This window comes from Onychostruthus taczanowskii, unplaced genomic scaffold (genome assembly GCF_017590055.1).
Source record: "Onychostruthus taczanowskii isolate IOZ18803 unplaced genomic scaffold, ASM1759005v1 scaffold15, whole genome shotgun sequence".
Classification (NCBI taxonomy): Eukaryota; Metazoa; Chordata; class Aves; order Passeriformes; family Passeridae; genus Onychostruthus; species Onychostruthus taczanowskii.
Genome location: NW_024498685.1, coordinates 14,982,756 through 15,004,742, shown reverse-complemented (window position 1 = coordinate 15,004,742; position 21,987 = coordinate 14,982,756). Strand labels below are relative to the sequence as shown.

At 43.9% G+C, this 21,987-nt stretch overlaps 1 protein-coding gene across 1 annotated transcript in view; it reads right to left on the bottom strand.

Moving 5' to 3' along the window:
- The window catches only part of ST8SIA1 (ST8 alpha-N-acetyl-neuraminide alpha-2,8-sialyltransferase 1), a 95,020-nt gene that overhangs the window by 39,321 nt on the left and 33,712 nt on the right, over positions 1-21,987 (bottom strand). Inside the window, exon 3 of the mRNA XM_041398583.1 lies at positions 1,750-1,859. Within this exon, the coding sequence (XP_041254517.1) occupies positions 1,750-1,859 (110 nt within the window). The remainder of the gene's footprint in view (positions 1-1,749; positions 1,860-21,987) is intronic.

The window sequence follows — 21,987 nt, the reverse complement described above, 5'->3', positions numbered from 1 at the left end:
ACCTTTCTCATTGCATATACAGCTTGTTGTGCCTTAGGGGCTGAAAACTGCTGCTCTTTTCATGTCTGTGTTGGAACAACTGTGTTTGTAGAAGATGCTCAGCAACCAGATGAGTCTAAACTCATTAAATAACCTTAGCAGTTACAACATATGACTGCAGCCATCTTCTCTCACATGACAAAGCTTATGGAAATATACATAAGTGAAATCAAAACTCACGTGAAGGGAATTAACAAACAAGGGCAAGACCTGGCAGGACATTTCACACTGCAGAAATACTTTGAAGATATTACAAATTTCTTTTATAAAAATGAGAAGTGTTATGGAAGTCACCATTGTGCTCTTTCTCCCTCAGATCTCAGATTATAGAAATGAGATTTAGAAAAGACCAACTAAATTTTCCATAAAAATTATTTCATGTCACTAATACAACAGAGCCTCAGACAGTGCCTGGGATTTTAACAGGATTCTCCCTATCACTTATTTCTAAAACAAAACAACCTCTGTACATATAATGGTTGCTTTAGTCTCCCTGCAGAGAAATGGGGTTTTATGATCAAGCTAAAATATCTGCTGTTTTGTTGGTTTCTTGATGTTTTGTTTTTTGTTTTTTGTTTTGTTTTTTTTTAACTTCTGGGGTTTTTTTTGTAACTGGTTGCTCCTACAGCATTTTAATTTCTAGAAAATATAGAATACAAGAAACTGCACACATGCTGCAGTTTCTGGTATTTAGCCCATGGAACACCTAAGGAGTTTGGCAGTAATGGCAGTCAGAGTGCTGCTCTCCCCCTGTGCTTTACATCTTCTCTTCTGTAAGTGCTCCAAGGAAATGCTTCCCTTGGCCTTTAACTTGTTCTGTTTCTTTGTGTTAACAGGCATTTAACAATGAAGGCATTTTCGGTCTTTGAGAGGCAAACCAGAAATTACAGGAATGGTTTAGAGCAAATTTGTGTAGTTTTATAATGAGTTATCAGGATCTAATAAGGAGATTTGTTATACTGAGTGTTCATTATGCATCCATCAGAAACCCAAAGAAACTCCAGTTCTCATCCCTTTTGGAGCAGTCCTCCCCCACAAGGTTTCTCTTGTTCATGTTTATCAGGGAGGAACTAATTTCTGTCTTTCTTCCTTAAGGATCACAGACCTAGACAGTGCCAAAGTTAATCACAAAAGCAGTAGCTGGTTCAACATCCCTCCTGACAGGTTCTTGTAAATTAAGGAAGGTTGGAGGGAAAGGAAATGTGAAAAATCACAAAAACCTCACATTAAAGGAAGTTTGGCATTTCCTCAGACAGCCACAGTTCAGTCTTGAGGGAAGAAAAAGGAAGATTTTGGCTTGCAGCAGCTCAAGCCTTGCCCCATAAATCAGCCCCTACTCGTTCTGAGGGTTGCACAGATGGCGTTTCGTTTCAGAGGACAGAGCACAGAGCAGGATGAAGCACCATGGCTACCACTGCATAAACGATGAGAAAAGCAGCTCCTCAGCACCTCCCTGAGACACTGCACAAGCCCTCACGACTTCACTGACCAGCACACGGTCCCCTCACCCCATATCCCCTCGCAGAACCAAGCCCAAACTCCTTTTTGCCTCTCCTCACACTTTGGCCCAAATTGCTTGTGTAAAGCATCCTGCAAAGGCAGTGCAACAAGGCAAATGATCATTGATTAACACCAGCTGAACAGCTCTGAAAAGGCTGAGGCTGAGCAGGTGCAAGGGGGGATAACGCGTCATTAAGGTTTCTGTCTTACCGCATGACGAAATCTGCTTGATCTATTTGTTTGCCACAGCCACTCTTCTTCAGGATCCCACCGTTTCCCACCACGGAACATTTCTTCAGTGGCAGCTGGAAGGGAGTAGCCTAGCAACACAAAACAAGACCAGTTTTACAGAGGAGAACACAAACATCTTTGTAGCAGCCATTCCTGGAGAACCCAGGGAGGTGTTAGGGCTCAAAGTGACAGAAAGTAAAAGGAGAATTAGGAGTGAAGGAAAGAAAAAAGAGTACAGAAGTTAGCTGGTAAGTACATGTAGAACCAGTCTGATCCCCACTCCCCAAACCAGGATGCAACAAACATTACACAGAAGATGATTTTCTGCAAAACCAAAACCGCCTGTTCCTGATGCAGAACTGGCCAGTCAGGCAGCTCACAAGCCTTCCAGGCAAGCTGCAAGGACACAGGGGAAACAAGACAAATAGGAAAACAGGAAAAACAATCCATGAGAGTGATCTTCCTGAGCTGATATACAAAAGACACCTCTGAGGAAGGAAGGAAGGAACAGGGAGGGCTGTGATGACAGAAGTGTACTGGGAATCTGGAGCCACGCTGGCTCTCTCCATGGCTGTGTTGCTGGGACAGGTCAATCCAGAGCCTTAGGCAAAAATATCTGGAGCTTGACAGCACCTCCTTAAACAGCCAGTTGCCCAGACACATTACAAATTAGTATCAGCATAAATTAAAATTAGAAGGGGACCATTTCAGCTGAGGGACCATTGTATGCTGCTCAACAGGGCATGAAAGTCCAAAGTCAAATGGTCATGGGATCCCGTGCACCAAACACATAATATACTAGATCTGCATAGTCCTCATTCCAGAGGATCCCAAAGTATGGATGGGACATGTTCCTGTCAGCCATGTAAGCAGCACACACACAAAAAAAAAGGTGCTGAAGAGACATGAATTTAAAGCAGTGTGATTCAGTCACAGAATGTGATTTGTCTGCAATACAAGAGTTAATATTCTCCTCAAGCAAAAAAATTGTGCAGGGATTTTTATTTATCAAACCTGTCAAAGCCTGACTTTGCAGCAGAGACAGGAGTTACTGCACAGGCCTCAGAACAGGGATGCCAGGGAGAGAGGATGCAGCAGCACAGAACAATTCTCTCTGGGTGGCCTCACTTGCATGTACAGAGCAGCATCTGGCATTGCATCATACATTCACCAGGCACTGCAAGACAGGACACGGTCCAGAAAGCAGAGCCAGGATTGCAGCACAGACTCTGCGTTTTTTAGAACTTATTCCTGCTGTCTTATTTCTCTTCTTCCTGGATTTACTTGCTTTGTCTACCTTTCTCTGCAAACTAGACTCTGTTCAGCTTGTATAAAGTCACAACCTGCTTTCTAATGAAAAATCTAACTCTGGATTAACATATGCTTAAGCAGAAAAGTAAGTTTTAGCATCTGAGAATCAGCCATGGTTAGGAATGCACTGATAGCACAGCGAGCAATACTGAATATGCAACTGCATTCTTGTCCTGCATCTGCCTTCTCAAGAAGAGTTAACTTACAGTTACTGATCAGGAGCATATCTTGAGACTCAAAGGACATCTCACCCCTGAGGTGACCCTGATCAAATGAGAACTCACATTCTCTGTCAAGGCACGGGGGTGGGAAGCAGAGGAAAGGTAGACTAGATGTGTTCTATAAATAACAGTACCTTTCCTAAAGATACATCAAAGCTCCCTTCAAGACAGCTGGTTATACAAAGGCTGTGCCAAACCACAAAGACAGCAGACATCAACCCTTGTTTTAAGAGTAGTGGGCACTGTCACAAATTCTGTGCCTTTAGACTCCCCAAACAGACATTTAGCAGTTGTTAAATGCTTCCAAATTCTGAGTTGCAAATAGCCTTTAATATTGCTTGAGATGATTTGCTGTCCTTCAAGGGAGGTTTATTTCCTGTTTTGCTCAGAGATTCTAGTACCAGTTCTCATTTGCATACATACTTTGGTATTCAGAAGCTGATGAAGTTTTGAAACTCTTGTCCTTCAGCCTTGCTACCCGCTGTGTACAGAAAACTCCCACACTAAGATGAGGTAGCTCTATTTTTTATTTTACTTTGTACAAAGTAGGGAGCTTGGTGGGAGCCCACACTTTGTGTAAATAGACAATTTCTACATTCTAACAAACAATGGCATCAACACACATTGGTTCCAAATTACACTCATTTTTCATTAATCAAACCCTTATTTGCTGCTTATCATTATCCTTCTAATTCTTCTTCCCCCCATTTACTGCTTAGTCCTGTTAAATTCACTCCTAGTGGCTCTTGTCCAAACAGCCTATTCATTTCAGAACAGCACTCCCTTTCCCTTAAAACAAAGGATTAGCCAAGCCTATAAATTTCCAAAAGTTTCACAATGCAACTACTTAATCACACCTGCCAAGGTATAGCTACTGATTAACAACAAAATAATTCCCGGGTTTGGATCACATCTTGGACTAGCCATCACTTGAGAGAGTCTGAGAAGTCAAAGAACAAGATCAGGGCTGACAGGGTGACCTGAAGAGGCCAAAGGAAAGCAGAAGGGGCAGATTCTATCCTCACGGTGGCTGTCCCTCTGCCTAGGCTGTGAAGATGCACTTGCTCCGTGCACACAGGAGGAGAACCAGGCTGGACACCACTCCTAGAGGAAAGCCACCATGCCCACAGACTCTTCTGCCTCCCCCAGCAAAGTACTGAAGACTCAGGACATGGCACAGACATCAGAGTCCACACACCAGCCTTTAGCTTAAAATGTTCAATGGCCTGTTTTCCACAAGACAGCACTTTTAAACTTCCTACAGGCATCAAGCAAAAGGCATCATTCCAGTGCCATTACCAGCGTGCAGGGGTGCAAAGCCCAAAGGATCAATTGTCTGTTGCTTGGTGGCATTTCAGGTGCTCTGGGCTCAAAGAAGAGCAATTAGTCAGGATGACCTGGGAGAACCCTGAATTTGCTGTCTTGCACATGACTGGTTTTTCACACAGATCTGTGTTATTGCTGAGACTGCAGGCGCATTCCAGGAGCTCTTTGTCCAAACAAACACAAAACTGTTTGGTCACACAAAACTGATACAAGTCCTAGACTCAAGTGTTGCCCATAAGCAACTATGAATTTTTTTTTTTCTCTCCACAAAACCTTCTAATGCTTTCCTTCTTTACCTTCTACATCACTACACTTTGCTAGGCAAATTATCAGTTCATAGTTGACAGTGTGCAAATTCTCACATTAAAGGGACCCAGCTCTCATTCATGCTAAATGGTCACAAAAAGCTCAGCTGTTTTTCTCCTTAGAATTCTAAGCTAGCCTAACAAATGCTGGCTTTAGGCAGCAGAGTTGTAAGAAAAGCATTTCCACTAATATGAGCTTCCTGAAATTGCTATTTTCATTGTCAACATGTTATTTTCCTCATTCATAAAATTTTTATGAATGGCCAGAGTCTTGTGGGTGGACTGGAAAAAAACAGCCTCAGTTTATTTAGTCTGACAGAAAATGTACCAGAAAACCACAAACTTATCCCCATTATTAAGCAAGAATTACCATAGAATTTACAAATACTTTTAAATAGTAACACCTTGCATATTGGAAATAAGCAGGATGAATTCCCTTGTAAACATAGTCAAGTAATTTATTAAATGAATTGCATAAGGCATTTTTTTAAAAGTTACCGCCCAACAAAACCAGAGACAGGAAGGCCCCATTGTCTCATTTTCCCCTTTTTACACAATGAAACTCTACTGACAATCAGTCAAGGCATTCTAGTTCATATTCATGCAAACAAAAGAACCTGCACATCCCCCTGCAAATTCAATGACAAATAAGCACACGGAGCAATAGATTAAAGACTCCCAATTGAATATGGGACTAATTTAACAAAGCATCTCTCAAGCAATGCACTGATTGGTTTCATCATTCATCTAAGTAGAAATAAATCATTGTCGTCAGTTAAAAGAACACTACACATACTAACAAAAAATAATTTTAGATAACGCTACTCTAAATCACTTTGATTTCATTGTTAGATTGTTAATGCACTAATTTTTTGCCCACTCACTGACAAAGACTTTAATCAGAAACCAGCTTCTTACAAGAAAAACGACAGTATTCAGCCTCTGCTTTAATGCTGAAGATACTAAAATCACTGAAAGCACTGAGAACATAAATTGGACTAATTTATCTTTTAATAAGCCTTTTGAATTGGAAAGGGATGCAGTGATTTTGCTGTCCCTTTTGAGCAGGCAGCATCCTGATGGGAAGGGTGAGGTTGTAGTGAATTCCCTAAGCTGCACCCTGAGAGTCCCGGTGCCTTGTCAGCTGCCAGGCACTGCAGGGTGGCAGCAGCTCCTGCCCCATTGCACAGCCCAGGTTTGGGCCCTTTGTGCCACCCAGAGCTGTGAGCCATGACAGCTTGGCCACAAACCCAGCAGTGCCAGGGGAGGCGTGTCCCAGCAGGGAAATGGGGGATCTGGTTCTCCCATTCCTTCTCTCCAGCCAGCTGCCAATTCCATCCTAAGCAGGCACAGGAGCCCAGAGCCAGGAGTGACCAGGGGCAGCAGGGGAACAGGCACAGAGCCACAGACTGCTTTGGCTTGGAGGGACTTTGAGGTCATCCTGGTCCAACACCTCTGGGCAGGGACACCTTCCACTGGACCCATCCAAAGCTCCCTGGCCTTGAACGCTTCCAGGGATGGGGCACCCACAACTTCTCTGGGCAGCCAGTTCCACTGCCTCACCACCCTCACAGAAATAAATCTCAAATTCCATCTATCTAGTCCAAACCTACTCTCTCTCACAGGAACAGGTAGGACTCTGATTAAAATGTGATTATTACAAGAAGAGATGGTACCACGAAGGAAGATAAAAAAAGAGATGTCACACTGGACCTCCAGCTACCTTCTAGTCCAAACCTACTCTCTCTCACAGGAACAGGTAGGACTCTGATTAAAATGTGATTATTACAAGAAGAGATGGTGGCAGTTACCACGAAGGAAGAAAAAAAGAGATCTCACACTGGACCTCCAGCTACCACCTTCATCTGATTTTGGCACTGCCAGCTGGTACATGCTGAAACCTGCAGCTCGGTGCTTGTACCAAAGAGAGGTTGTCCAGGTGGGACAAGCTCCTCTGCAGGTCCCCATGACAGCAGTGTCTTTATCCAGCCCTGAGGTGGAATTCACATTCAAGCTTACACAAACTTTGTGCTCTCCACAAGTATGTGCTTCAGGCAGTATTGTTTTCACAAGATTAGAACCTCAGGAGCCATTTACACAGGGACAGGGGCTACAAAAGACCACCTGGAAGATTAAATGCATTGCTGTGCTGCTGCAGGAAAAGCTCTGCTACCCAAAAGGATCCATGAACTGCAGAGCACGCTAAAGAGAGAACACTTTGCAACATTATTCACATAAAGCACGGAGCAGCAGTGACTAAGCTGGCAGTCACTTTTAGCTCCAGCTGTACTTTAAGTAGGAACTTCAAAATGGTGTGATCTTTAACAGCTTTCTACCCAGCATGATGTCACTGCAAGGGAGCACTTGCTTGGAATTAAAAGAACATTTCAAGTTGCTGATGTGACATTTAATTCAATAATTCAATAGAGTCAGCCTCCATACCACCAGGACAGCACAGTGTATGGATTACGGAAAAAATTTAAAAAAAGCACGTTTGTAGATTGGAACAGACTACTGACTGTATGTCATAGAGAGTAGTTTAAACAATGAATGCTCTGGCAATGGCAAGGGTATCCTCCATGACAAGACAAAAAGAATTAATAGGTGAGAAATTCCAAAGATCTGCAAGAGGGTCCTTTATGACCTGCAATGCATTAGGATCCCAAAATTTGATTAAAAATTATAAAAAGAAAACATCATTTGGTGATATTGTGGGGGTGGGGAGGGTTTCTCTCATTCCAGGAGATGTTACAGTTTCCAACATTTCCACAATTGGTAAGTCTCAAGAAGAACTTGTGTTGCCTCCTAAACAGCTGCATTTAAATGCTCTCCATTTAATGTGGAGTCTCCCAGTCCCAAGGAAATGGTAGAAAAAGGAAAAATAGTGTACAAATTCCTTGAGGAATAGCATGACCAGAACCTGTAAACAACTGCCTCTGCTGGCTTCCCTTATCCCCTTCTCGTACTCCTGGGCGCCTCCTTTGATTTCTTCTGTTTAAATCCTTGGTGATAAGGCTAAACCTGGAGTCACAGGGCAAAGCACTGAACCCTTCCAACACCCACAGCAACACTCGGCACACCCCTGCTTTTCCCTGAGCTCCTGACACCCCCAGATGCCACGAGGAGGGCAGCAGCACGCCCTGGGTGGGACTGCCAGCCCTGCTCTGGGGCAGGGGCACAGCAGCCTCCCTCCCACTGCAGCTGGCCCAGCTAAACTCAGGCACTGCCCCCCAGACCACTGGCACCCGGTGGCACACAGACACAGAGGAACAACAGGCATTCCAGCACGTATTTCTCTGCTTCTCAATCTGCTCCAGCTCTGAGCAGAAGAGAAAAAGCTGTGTATCAACCAGTAAACACCAGGGCTGCATTAATAAAATGTTCTAAGCCTAAGCCAAAGAAAATGCACCAAAACCTTTTCAAGTTGTGACTGTGTTGCATGGAAACAAGGATGACTTCCACTTCTGGGAGGAAAGCTGCTTTTTTAATGTCATGCAAATCTGTTAAACAACGCAAGTAGTTATCTTATGATAGTTTAATGAGTTTTCCTGCAGGTCTGGGAAAATGCAATATAAACTTCAAGGCGGTTAATCTCCTGCCTTACAGTGCACAATATCCTGGCTGAGGAAGTTACTCTCTGCAGGCACACACTAACTCTCGTGCACAAAAGCCTGTGTTAAAGTAAATAACTGTTGCATTCCAGGTAGAGAAATGAAGATAAACCCAAATAATATGACTGCTGAATGACAAAGTCCTCCAACTCTTGCCTCTAAGTTCTCCCCAGTGATTTCAAGATGCACAGCTTGAGTAGCAAGCAGAAACCAGAAGAGAACAGGGAAAACTGCAGGGTATTTGCTTACAATGTCTGGTGTAAGAAAGGTAAAGGATGTTGAACTGTTCTCTTGTGGCAGTAGGGGACAAGACAGTCAGCAAGGAAGATTTCTGCAGATTTTGCGAGACCAATTATTGCTCAGTAAGGGGTACTGTTTACTTTTCCCAGTTTTACAAAAGGTTTATCAGCAGTTTAATGTTCCTCAAAACCTTATTAGCAAGACACAGTATATGCAACAAATAAGGCTTGTTTCAGCTCATAAACAAATAAAAAGGGCTTCCAATCCTAATTGTAGAAAGGATAATAACACTTACAGAAAGGAATGGATCTCTGAATTCCTGATCCCATTCATATGAATAAGCAGATAGAGCAAAGGTAATTAATCAGTTTCTACTGGCATCAAAACATGGACTTGGTTATCAATGGAGGTATCAAAGTAGCAACACACTTCCATTTTGACAGCTCCACAAACAATGAGCCTCTACAAGGAAAAGTTGCTCTCATCAACAAGTGATCCTTGCCTTTCCCTTACCTCTGAATAGCTCAGATGAATCACTGACATCTTTTGAGATGCACTGGTTAAAAAGACATCAAAGACAAGTAGCAAGGATTGAGCTGTCCAGGAAATTTGGAATTAGAGTTTAAACACTGAGATTGGTTTCTCAGCAGTGTGGAAAGACTGCTTATGTTAATACTTGCACACTTCCATTTTTTTCTCCTCTAGTAATGATAAAAATTAAGCCTCTTAAAGTTTCACTTACCTTATCAATAAGGAGGCAAAACATAACTTTTAAGACAAATTTCAGACTTTGAGAACTCCAAGTTTTACAAGAGATATGGAGGTTATTTAACAAAGCATCAACCTGCATCTTACACCCTTTGTCTATCCACACAGACAACTGTATGGCACATGATCTTGCTGATGTAACTAACAGGACAGGAAAAGCTGACACACAAGACTTGAAAAGCAAACAACAGCACACCAAGAGAGCAACACAGAGACCTTCAAGGACTGCACATCAGGCAATGGTACGGGTCTGCATTTAGAACGCTTTCTTCAGGGCATCTTTCTGCAGAGAAGTAGGGGCAAGGTTAAAAGCCCTTGCTGGAAAGCCAGAAAGGAGGTCAGCAGCATCAAAGGATTTACACATAACGAGTGACTACTGACTTGTTTAAAAAGCCATGTTTACCAAATAAGGAAGCAATTAGAGGGAAGTGCAGTGCCACCTAATGTCATGTCTAAAGGTTATGAAAACAGAAGTTTAGAAGGCCAAGGAGGTAAAGGGGAATAACTACTGCAATTACAGAACCAATGAAGTTTCTATTAGCTATTTATTTTCCTAGTAATGAAAACAGAACTCCTTAAAACATATCACATAGGGGCAGGAGAATAATTAATAACTTATGACTGATTTGAATGAACAGCAGTCACTTCTACATCAATAATAAAACACTTAACATAAGATTAAATGAGGAAAAGTGCCATTTCACTATATAAAGGTATAGCTTCCCTAAAAAGTAATCAGAAAATGTTATTTTTTTGCAAGATTACACAAAGCTTTGTCCAGAGAAGAGCAACAGAGCTGGGGAAGGGTCTGGAGCACACAGCTGGGGATGTTTAGCCTGGAGAAAAGGAGGCTCAGGGGCACCTTGTGGCTCTGCACAAGTACCTGAGAGCAGGATGCAGCCAGGTGGGGTCGGGCTCTGCTCCCAGGTAACGAGCTACAGCACAAGAGGAAGCAGCCCCAAGCTGTGCCAGGGAAGGTTCAGGTTGGGCATCAGGATGAATGTCTTCACTGAAGTGTTTGCCAGGCTCTGGAATGGGCTGCCCAGGAGGTGGGGGAATCACCATCCTCAGGAGTGTTCAAGAAACACCCGGCTGTGGCACTCACTGCTCTGGTCTAGCTGACAAGGTGGAAACCATTCAAAGATTGGAATCCATGCTCCTGGAGGTCTCATCCAACCTAAACAACCCTGTGATTCTGTGAAAGTACTTTTGGGGCTAATCCCCTACTGAGAGTGCGGCCAAACAGGGGGGCCAGGCCTGAGGGACCCAACCCAAACCAGGATTGCACAGTTTGCATCAGGATCTGAAATCTGACCTCGCACAAAGGCCTCTCCTCGCTGACTCGGCGCTTCCCTCGCTTTTAGCACCAGAGAGCCCACACATTCTCCCGCTCCAGCCGGGGCTCTCCCGGTGCGGCGTTTGGAGTCAGGACCCTGGACAGCGCTGGGATCCCGGCTGCATCCCCGGCAGAGCGCCTGGATCTACCCCCTGCTCCCGGCTGAAACTGGAGAACACCACCAAAAGTATCAATAAACTGCAACTCTCTTCTGCCAGCTGAACAAACAGCCATGGAAATGAAGCTCCAGATTGAATTTTCCCATGGAAAGGTGGTTAAGCACGGGAATGGACTGCCCGGGGAGGTGTGGAGTCACCATCCCTGGAGGAGTTCAGGAAATGACTCAGTGCTGTGCTTTAATTGACAAAGTGGTGATTGTCAAAGGTTGGACTTGATGATCTTGGAAGTCTTTTCCAACCTTAATGATTCTATGGTTCTGTGAAATCACAGTAGCTGCTAGGACATCATATTATTTCGTTATTTTTAAGCAAGGTTTTGAGCTTCCTATCAAGCTAAAACAAATTTTGTTTTTCACTTAAAGTAATTCCCAAACCTGCTGCAAATCCAGGGTAAGTAATGAACATCCAGAGCGGCAGGAGGCTGTTAACACAATGGGAATGGATTGAATACTCCCTGAGTAATAAGCACTACACAACAGCAAGCTACTTGAGCCTAGAGCCTCTCCCTCCACTTGGTTTTTGGGGCCTACTTCAGCCCCAGTTTAATGGCTAGGCTGAGGAAGGACAGCTTCCTATCAGCAAACATTTGAGCCTGGTGACCTGGAAGAGGATGGGGAAAGGAGCAAACAGCTTGGAGTGTACCAGCAGGGAGTATATGAGTCCCAGCAGGGATGAGAGGTTGTTAATTAGGCTCACGCTGAACCCACTCTCAGTACTTGCTAACATATAACAGTATCACTCTAACATGATGGCTGCAGTTTCCATGCAGCATTTCCCAAGACATCCTTAGGCCAGACTTGTTTCTCTGGCTGAGAAAAGGACTCCATTCTGCCTCTTATACTCACTCTGCTGCTTTAGTTTTCATCCTTTTACTAAGATATGCCATACAAGAATTGTCATGATCTTTCACCTTTTGAAAACTGAGTTGTCTGATTTTGATACTCCCCCAAATTAAGCTTCTACATTTTCCTTTAGCTTTCTTTATTCACATGATGGACCTTGTGGAAGACAGCACAGGTTGATTGTTGGCTTTTGATAAGAGATATATAAAACCACAGAATGGCCTGGGCTGGAGGAGACATTAAAGGTCATCTGGTTTCAACAATTTCCACTGTCCCAGGTTGCTCAGAGCCCCATCCAACCTGGCCTTGGACACTTCCAGGGATGGGGCAGCCACAGCTGCTATGGGCACCCTCTGCCAGGGCCTCACCACCCTCAGAGTGAAGACTTTCTTCCTAATATCCAATGTAAACCTACTCTCTGTTAGCTGGAAGCCATTCCCTCCTGGCCTGTCCATGTAACTCTGCCCTCAGGTGACATCTTCCCACAGGATATCTAATTTTTTTAGAGCTCTCTAAGTCAATTAAAGAGAGATATTCAAGAGTTGTTGCTCTCCACACATGTCTAGACAGCCTTTAAAGGGCAGACAAAAATGATAGCAAAATTACTTTTTGACTGTTGTACAATATATTCTTTCTCAATTATGTCCAGCCAAAAAAAGTCCCGCTTAGAGAGTGTTTTTTTTTTTCCCCTAGGCATAGAATCTCTTATAATATGATTGGTAATCAGAAAGGCAGATCAGGTCCTTTTCTCTTTTTTGTATCACTAGTAAATATTCTACACAAGTGGACCACCTAGTCCTTCCATTTTTGTCTTGGTCTTCTGACAATGCCATTCACAACGCCTAGAACCAGCAGATAATAGACCATCCCACTGCTAACAACAAGTTAGCAACAATACCGTGCTTTTTTCCCCAGCATTTAAGATTTTTTTTCCCAGCAAGTAAGATTTTAGTGACTCTAGAATATGCAGAGACCAAGCAGATTAAACAGATTCCTTTTAACAGCAGACCCCTTGTAGTGTTACTTACATTTTCCTACCTTTCAACACAGATCTGTACTCTTTTCACCACAAACAAATGGGACTGTCTTGGACTGCCAGAGCCTACATATCCTCTTCTTTTTCATTCAGCTTCTCCTCTTTGTCAGCAAAGCAATGGCACCTTTGGGTGTTTCATGTCAGAGTCAAATCCCAAAGAGAAACCTTACCAGAACTACTGAGTTTCATTGAGCTTTTGTATGAAAATCTTGGAGGCCTATGAAGTTTGTAATCTTACATCAATCAAATCAAGATTCAATTGAAAAGTTTATGGATTATTAATAAATTAATGGCCTGCACTTTTCATTCATGAAATAGTTTAGTGGCAAAGCTCCCACTTAAGCAGCGAATATTTTCAAGGTTTCATTAAGCCTGAAGAGGACACTTGTAGATACAACTGACTGGCAGACTCTGCACTCCAAATATTCCAGTGAAGAGGAGGCTGTTTTACAGCACTTTGCTAAAGATAAATTAGCAATGATTCTATATCAGAATTCAAAATGGGCAAGTCTTTCACAGCGAGTTTGGCAAAGTGGTGGGTCACAGGCTACACTGTTTTGTTTAAATCACTTCTCCCACTCCTACTTAAAATTCAGACATCCAAACTCAATACAGCAAAGAAATGCAAGAGCTCCACTGAACTTGCAGTAATTCATATGTACCAGGAGTCCACACAGAACAAACACAAACCCCACGTGTTTCAGAGCAGGAGCTCTACTCTGTCAGTCAGCCAGGGCTGGAAATTAAACATTCCCTCAGGAATTCCCCTCTGCAGTCTCACTGTGAATCATCTCAGGGCACGGTCCAGGAAACAGCTCCTCACAGTTTGGTGTATTGGGTGCATAAAAGGTGAAAAAATCCCCTTTCCAAGAGCATTGCACAGGAGGATGCAAGGTTCTGGGCAGCCAGCACTCAGCACTTCTCCCTTTCTCCCAGCTGCCACACAACAACCTGCTCCAAAGATGAAGGCACACAGGCAGGCAGACAAAAGAAAGGGTTTTATTGTCTGCGTGCCTGTGGCAGAGCAGGTTGCTATGAAGGACAGACCTCTAAGGCAAAAGCTCGCACTGCAGTCAGACAAAACCTCTCTGATTCCTAACACAAAGTATGTGTTCATATGAAGAAATATCGAGCTCTAACAAGGAGAGTTTTCACCGGAGATTTCCTTGGTAGACAGAACATTTTCAGTTACTTCCAAAGTGCTGAATGATGTAATTGTATATTCCTATGTATCACACACATACATCTACAAAGAGAGGCTACAGTGATAAAAATGCAATTAGAGACCATAACATCTGGGAATAAGCAATAAACAGAGAAAACAACAGACGCCAAACAGGAATGACAAAAATACTGCCATGACAATGTAATAAATATATGAGAAGAGCAAGTGCTCAGTGCTGACCCAGCAGATGAGGTAATAGCCTACACAGCTGATTGGATAAGCCTGAACTCATTTTCTTTAAACACTGTTGTAATTTATATCCATTTTCACAGCCACAGCCTTAAAGAACCTAAAGCACAAGAGTAAAGCTCAGTCATTCAATTAACAGCCTAGCAGCTGTGAGGATAGAAATTAAAATAATTTTCTCCATAAAAATCTGTAACTTCTACAGTGAATTTTGAATTTGAGATATTCTATATATGAATTTCAAATAGATGATAATTTAGGCTAGCATTTCTCAGCATTCTGATTGCAATCCGGATGTGTGGTGTGTGTAATTTCTGTTTTGATTGTTCACAGCTTTCCAGGATTTGGCCTGGGATCTGAACTCCCAGCAGCTTTTCCATGGCACTCTAAGCACAGAATTCCAAACCCCAGAGAACCTACAAGCTGCAACGGCTGCAACACAGCCTCAACTGCATCTGCTTTATTTTCTGTTCCTTCCCTCAAATCAAAGTTTCTCTCCTCCATCCAAATGAAGCTACTGCAAGTCCCAAAAGAGTGGGAATATAAAAAGTACAGCGTAAATGGCTCTTAACACACCAGCAAAGACAAAAATAATTCACTTAGCTCATCATTTTTGCAGAGAGCTTTTTTATCCCTCGAACAAGTAGCTAGACATCCACTGAAGGCAAAACAAAGACATGGCAATCAAAAGACAAATTTTAAAGTAAAATCTGTGGTTTTTAAATTTACTCTTTCTGACAGGAATTTGGAGAGCAATGCAAATTAATTGGTAGTTAGTCACGTATGTTAGTGACAGGAAGAAGACTCTGAAAGCACAATTTCAGAAAAAATGCTCTTTGAAAGACTATCAATTCTGGTGGAAAGGCTACTCATAAAAGCCAACTGCATATCTTCCACATTTTTACAAGTTGTACTGTATTTAGCTTCTTTGAAAGCACAACAAGGTATTAATATATTTGCCAGAAGATGGAAGAAACTTCCTAAACTTCCCTTTTCCAGGGAAAAGGGCTAGGAAGTGACTGACTTGGACTACTGCCAAGTCAGGAATCCTGCACAACTTACGTTTTCCATATTTATTCAAGTTTTAAGGAGATTTCAAAAATAAACCCCACCTGACCCGCTAACGAGATATTTAACAAAATAATCTTCCAGGGTTCCAAAACCGTGCTCTGTAGAGCATTAAAATAACATCAAATTGACTTGAAAACTCCACAGACAAATGTCATCACATCTCACTGACTGAGAATGGAACCAGAGTATTTCTGTGACCAGAAAAGATCAAAACAGCACAAAGAAACAAATAGAGGGAGCAAAGGAAAACACAATAACAGGATAATTTAGGATGGAAAAGACCTCCAAGGTCCTCAAGTGCAACCTTTGAGCCATCACCAGCTTGTCAACTAAGCCAGGGCACTGAGTGCCACATCCAGCTGTTTCTTGAACACCTCCACACTCTTCACCATCTGAGGTCCTCTCACCACTAAATTTTACTGGATAAGCCTAGAAGTAGCTGTGGCTTAGATCAGGAAAATACAGAATGTACCAAAACCTCATACAGGCATTTAAAACCCCAATGAACTGTGCACTTTCCACTTCAGCTATGGCAAAGGAAACATCTAATGCCCATCATAAAACCTAGTTCCACTGGAGCTCTGCTCTAGGTTCCAGAGGCACAGCCTGGCTGAAGGGAGAATCCCTGCAGTGTCACCTGGTGCCACCTCCCTGCTCAAGCAGGACCGTGCCAGAGCCCAGGGACAGGGTGGTGTCCCAGTGGTTCTGAGGGACTCCACAGGCTCCCTGGACACTCCTGGTCACTGCACAGGGAAGAAGGTCTTACATCCAGGTGGAACTTCCTGGGCATCAGTTCCTGCCCATTCCTCTCCTCATTGCTTGCCCCCCAGAGCAGAGCCTGGGCCATGCTCAGAGCCCTCCCAGCACACAGGGACACACAGGGACACACAGGGACACAGCCCCTCTCAGCTGGGGCTCCTCTCGAGGCTGGACAGCCCCAGTTCTGTCAGCCTTTCCTCAGAGAGATGCTCCAGTCCTCAAACCATCTCTGTTGCCCTCCAGGAACCCCTGTCCCTGTCTCTCCTGTCCAGAGGAGCCCAGAACTGGACACAACACTGCAGGTGACCGTCACCAGGGCTGCGCAGAGGGGCAGCATCACCCCCTGGCCTGCTGGCACTGCTCTTCCAGTGCCCCACTGCCTTTCTTCTCCTCTGGGCACTGCTGGCTCCTGCACAGCCTTTGGTCCACCAGGACCCCCAGTCCTTCCCTGCAGAGCTGCTTTCCAGCAGGACCCTGCACTTGCCTTTGTTGAAATTTAGACAGTTGTTCCCTGCCCATCCTTCTGAAGGGCTGGGGAACTCCTCCCAGCTTTGCGTCACCAGTGAATGTACAGAGTAAGCAAACTCAGATTCTGCTCGCTCCTCAGGTAACTGCCTGCAACCCCAGCCACAGAAGAGAAGTGAAACCTGCCTCGTGGGACCTGCAGAGGAGGAGTGCCCTGCAAGAGCCAAGCATATAAAAAGCACATATTTTTAATAAAAGCACCTTGCTTTTGTAAAAAAAATACTACGTCTTCTGGCAAGGTTTATTTTATCTGTGTTCCTATGCCTTCAAAGCCACAACAGAGCAATCAGAATAACATGAGAACATTATTTCACAGTGTTACTACAGGGAGAAAAAAGCCACCTAGACAACAAAAGAATAGGCAGCAGGAAAGCAACTGCAGCTCCTGCCTGACACCAATGATGAGGAAATCATTTTACATTCAGAAACTGACCATGAAAATAGGTTCTTTTCTAGAACCCTTTGAATTTCACGCCAGGCATGCAGATTTCTCTGGTATTGGACCAGTGCAGTAGTACTCCCACAGAAGGGGGCTGTCTGTCTATGTGCAGGATTGCTGTGCCCACAGCAGGATAAAGCAGAGGTGCCAGAAGATAACACTGTGGGAAAGAGGAACAAAATGGGATCTGTGCTCCTTGCCTGCATCCCTGCCTGAGGTGTGTGCTAAGCTGCAGGGACTGCACAGCGTGGCAGAGCCCAGAAAGCACTGCTGGGAGTCAACTGGTCCCCTCACTGTGAGCAAAAGGCCAGCCAGAAAGAGATCCTGATAAAGACTGAACAACAGCAGCAGCAGGTGGGGAGACCTGGGGGCTGCCTAGGAGGAACACAGAGACAAAAGTGTGGTGAGAAAAGCAGGATAAAGAACTGAAGCAGCAGAGCAGGGAGCTGTCATCATTCTCCACCAGAGAAGGGGACACTGATCCAAAGGAGTACTGAGGGTAGCAGATGTCCTTGAGAAAAGCCAGCACAAAAGTACACTGGAATGAGAGACTTTTGAAAAAAATACTGATTTCCTCTCACTCTTACCTGTAACAGAATTAATCACAAATACACCTTTAGGAGAATGTACATGCTAGTTCACCTTACTTCTATATTACCAAAATCCCTGCTGCTGTCAACAAAAGGTGTATTTACTGTTGTTTTACATTTTTCCCCCTCTCAATCAGACACCAAAGTTCAGCTCAGGCATGGAAAGATCCTGTCCCAGCTGACAGGCCAGAGTTTTGCTCCTGCAGATTTAAAGACAAAGTGTCTCTTATGAGAACTTCTGTAATCAAGACCTCCCTGTGAGGTGTCTTGGCAAATCAGGTTTGATTTTGATCTCTTTTACATTGTCATCTCCATGGAGAATTTAGGGTAGCACAGTCATGTAGAACATTAGCTCTTGACAAATGTATGACAAAAACCCAATTAAGCTGGTGACACTATTTAGGAGCAGGGCAACTTACAGCCCAACCTGCTTTTCTGCAGCTGGAGGTGCTCTGAAGGAATGAAAATGCAGCTCATCAGTGGGAAGATAAAACCAAGTGGGTATGAAAGAAGAAGCCCTGCTGAATAAAAAGGGCAGCATTTTTGCAAGCTCACCTATGTGTAAATATCTGTGCCTGAAATGACCTGGCAGAGCTGCTCCACCAGATCCCCTCAGAGCCACCCGTGCAGAGTGGGCACCAGCCACCACTCCGAGGTCCCTGCCAGGGCAGTTCAGGTCACCTTACCCTGGGCAAATGTCACCCTCAACTAGAGCTGGCAGAGAGAATCAAGTGCAGTGTTCCATAAAGAGAGAGCCAGCAGTGCTCGCAGGAAGGGGAAAGAAAAGAGAAAATATAGCAGGGACATAGTTATTAACATGCATTTTACAAACCAAATGAGTGTGAAAATCAAGTTTACATGGTTAGCAAGAGTAATATTGCGTGGAGGTAACTGGCATATCAAACTTCAGAGTACAGGAAAAATGGAAAGAAGGGCCAAAAGCTTATATTTAAAAGAATAAAACCAGGTACTATATCTTGCATAGCTAATTACTGTGAATGAGGAGTTCCTTGCAGGATCAAAATGCTAATAAGCAAGCAAGAAGGATCTAATTTACATTGGAGTAGACCCATGCTGAACACTTTCTAGCTTTGCCTCGATGTTTTTTTACCTCTGATGAACAAAGACCCTTTGAAAGCACAAAAAGCAAGTTCCTGGTCTACTTGGAAATGTTCTTTATTTTGCAGGCTTCACATAACAGCAGTTTCAGAAAAGTACTCAGCCTTACAAGTGCTCAGTGGGAGCACACATCAAACTTTAGAGGGAAGCCAACATTGCTAATTCTCACTAGACAGGTTTTTTCTACAACTTCCTTGTCTCTCAGAGGGTCTATTCTCAAACAAACAGATATTCAACATGAAATTCACAAAACATAGGGACTACCTTGGCTCCATGACAACAATCTGGTGTAAATACACACCTGAACATGGTAGTATCTGATTGTATCTCAAGAGAATGCTGCAGAAAATAACGTAGAATCAGAGAATAGTTTGGGTTGGGAAGGACCTTAAAGATTACTGAGTTCCAGCCCCACTGCCATGGGCAGGGACACTGTCCACGAGACCAGGCTGCTCAGAGCCCCATCCTTAAATAGTTCCAGGGATGGGATATGCAGAACTTCTGTTTCAGTACCTCACCTCTCTCATGGTAAAGAATTTTTCCCAATACCCCATCCAAACCCGCTCTGTCAGCATGAGGCCGTTCCCCCTTGTCCTGTCGCTCCAGGCACTTGTACTTGTCTCTCTCCACCTTTCTTGTGGGCTCTCTTCAGGCACTGCAAGGCCACCACGAGGTCACCCCAAAGCCTTCCCTTCTCCAGGCTGAACAATCCCAATTCTCCCTGCTTTCCTCCCAGCAGAGCTGCTCCACCCCTGTAATCAGCTCTGGACTCACTCCAACGGGCCCATGTCCTCGCCATGAAGGAATCCTCCTCCAGCCACACTAGACAAAGAGAACTCATTCACTACATAAAAACAATGGCTAATGAAGGCTGAGAAATGGGGGGAAAGGAAAAACCAACTAAGTGACATTATTTGTTACACAAGAAGCCACAATACCAAAATTATGAGTCCTTAGCAGAATTGCACTCAGCAGAAGGTTACAGGGCTAAATCCTGGCTGTGCTGAAGTCAGCTGGAACACTTCTGTTGACTCAGAAGTAACCAGGCTTCACTTCCCCTATTTTAACACATACTTTATTACTCATTTTGCCACCACAGTTCTTTCTGCATTCATATACTGGCCAGAGTATCACAGGGGCTCTCTAGGTCTCTTCCTTTTTTTTTGGTTTTTTTTGGTGTGAAGGAAAATGAATAGTGGTCCAACATCTCTATCTGCTTACTGTGTGGGAAAAAGGGATTTGGCAATATTTCTTCCCCACAAACTCTACTGGAAGTTTTGGTGTGAAGGAAAATGAATAGTGGTCCAACATCTCTATCTGCTTACTGTGTGGGGAAAAAGGGATTTTGCAATATTTCTTCCCCACAAACTCCACCAGAAAAAATCCTCATTTTAATTTTCTCCAGAGGTCTCCAGGCATAGATTTACCTGTGCAATAACACCATGCATTGAATTTGAATGACCATGAAGTGCCTGGGGGAATTGTTATAAACGCATCATATTCATACAAGAATTATTTCTCTTTGGCTTTCTCATTTTGACTGGCATAATACTGGATCACAGAGCAGATCTCTGTAGCCTTTGCTTTTATTGTCTTCTTTCACCTAAACTGTCTCCTACTGAGCCCAGTCCCAGCACTTAAATTTGCAGCATTGCTCCACAGTATCAAGCCACACTGTGCAAAGAATAATCAGCAACACTAAATACAAGCTTGTCCAAGCAGAATTAAGCTCTGCTTTGGTATTTGGTACTGATGTGTTGTACCATTCCAAAGGATAAAACTGAGAATATATTTCTGAGGGCACCACATGGTTAATTGGCACATGTTTTTCTTACAGACCATTAGAAAAACAAAAACATTCAGAAGTTTAAAAAAACCCCAACTATTTGAGTAAAAGACTTGTGGTTGTTCAGCCTAGAGAAAAAGACTGTGGGGAGACTTGATAGCAGTCATATGTGGAAAAGAGAAGAAAAAAACATCTCTTAACTTATAGCCAGGGGGAACTTCAAGCTAGATGTCAGATGTATTCTGTGCATAAGGGCAGCAACCTACTAGACTGGACAGCCTGGTGGGTTGGGGAATTTCCATGAGGAAGCTGTAAAAATTATTAGATATTTCTGAAAAACATGGAAATGGTAGACTTAGATTAGATGTTAAAAAGAAATGGATCCTGGCACAGGGTGCCCGGAGCAGCTGTGCTGCCCCATCCCTGGCAGTGCCCAAGGCCAGGGCTGGTGGGAGGTGTCCCTGCCCATGGGGCACGAGAGGATTGTTAAGGTCCCTTCCAACCCAAAGCATTCCAATGTGCTGGCAGAGCTGCCAGCCACGGGCAGAGGCCTCTGAGCATCCCCTGCAGACAGTGGCTTGGCACAGGTTCCACTGGGGTTCCACATGATCTGCCTTGTGTTTTGGTGCAGCACTGCCCCGTGGTTGGGGTTTGGCACTGGCCAAGCACCAGGCACCCACGACAGACACTCACTCACTCCTTCCCTGCACAGCTGGGCAGAGGAGAGAAAAAAATTAATGAAGGGTTCATGAGCTTAGCTTAAGCCATGGTCTTGGACCTTACAACATCTGCAAAGGCAGGTATGTTTTTATGAAAATTGCTCTTCTCCACAACACACCCAGACTGGCACTGCCAACTGCCCCCAGCCCCAAATGCCCTTGGCTGGCAGAAATCTCTAGGACAGTCTTTGAAAAAGAAATTATAGGGAAAAAAAAGACACAATTTCTGCACTGAAAAGAACTGTTTCCTTCTGCGCTTGGGATTCACAGTTATATTACACAATTCCAAATTCACTGGGCCATTAAATGTCAAATGTTGGCTCAGTTCACACCAGTACTCCCAGTTTCCTTGCCTCTGCCTGCCACTACAGACTAACCCTTTGGCCACCACGTTCCAAAGCCACCTCAGGCTGGTAGCGACTGGCCAGTAGACAATCTGCAGCACAGATTTAATTGCCAAATTTTTTCTTAAAGACTGCACATGCAGGATTCATGCAGTGCATCCTGATGGAAGAAAGGCACTTATGCATTATTTTCCCTGGGCCCAGAATGCCACTTGGAAGCCAGTGCCTGCTGCATGGGAATCCTCCAGTTGATAAAAGCAGCTCCAGGAGAGAACCACA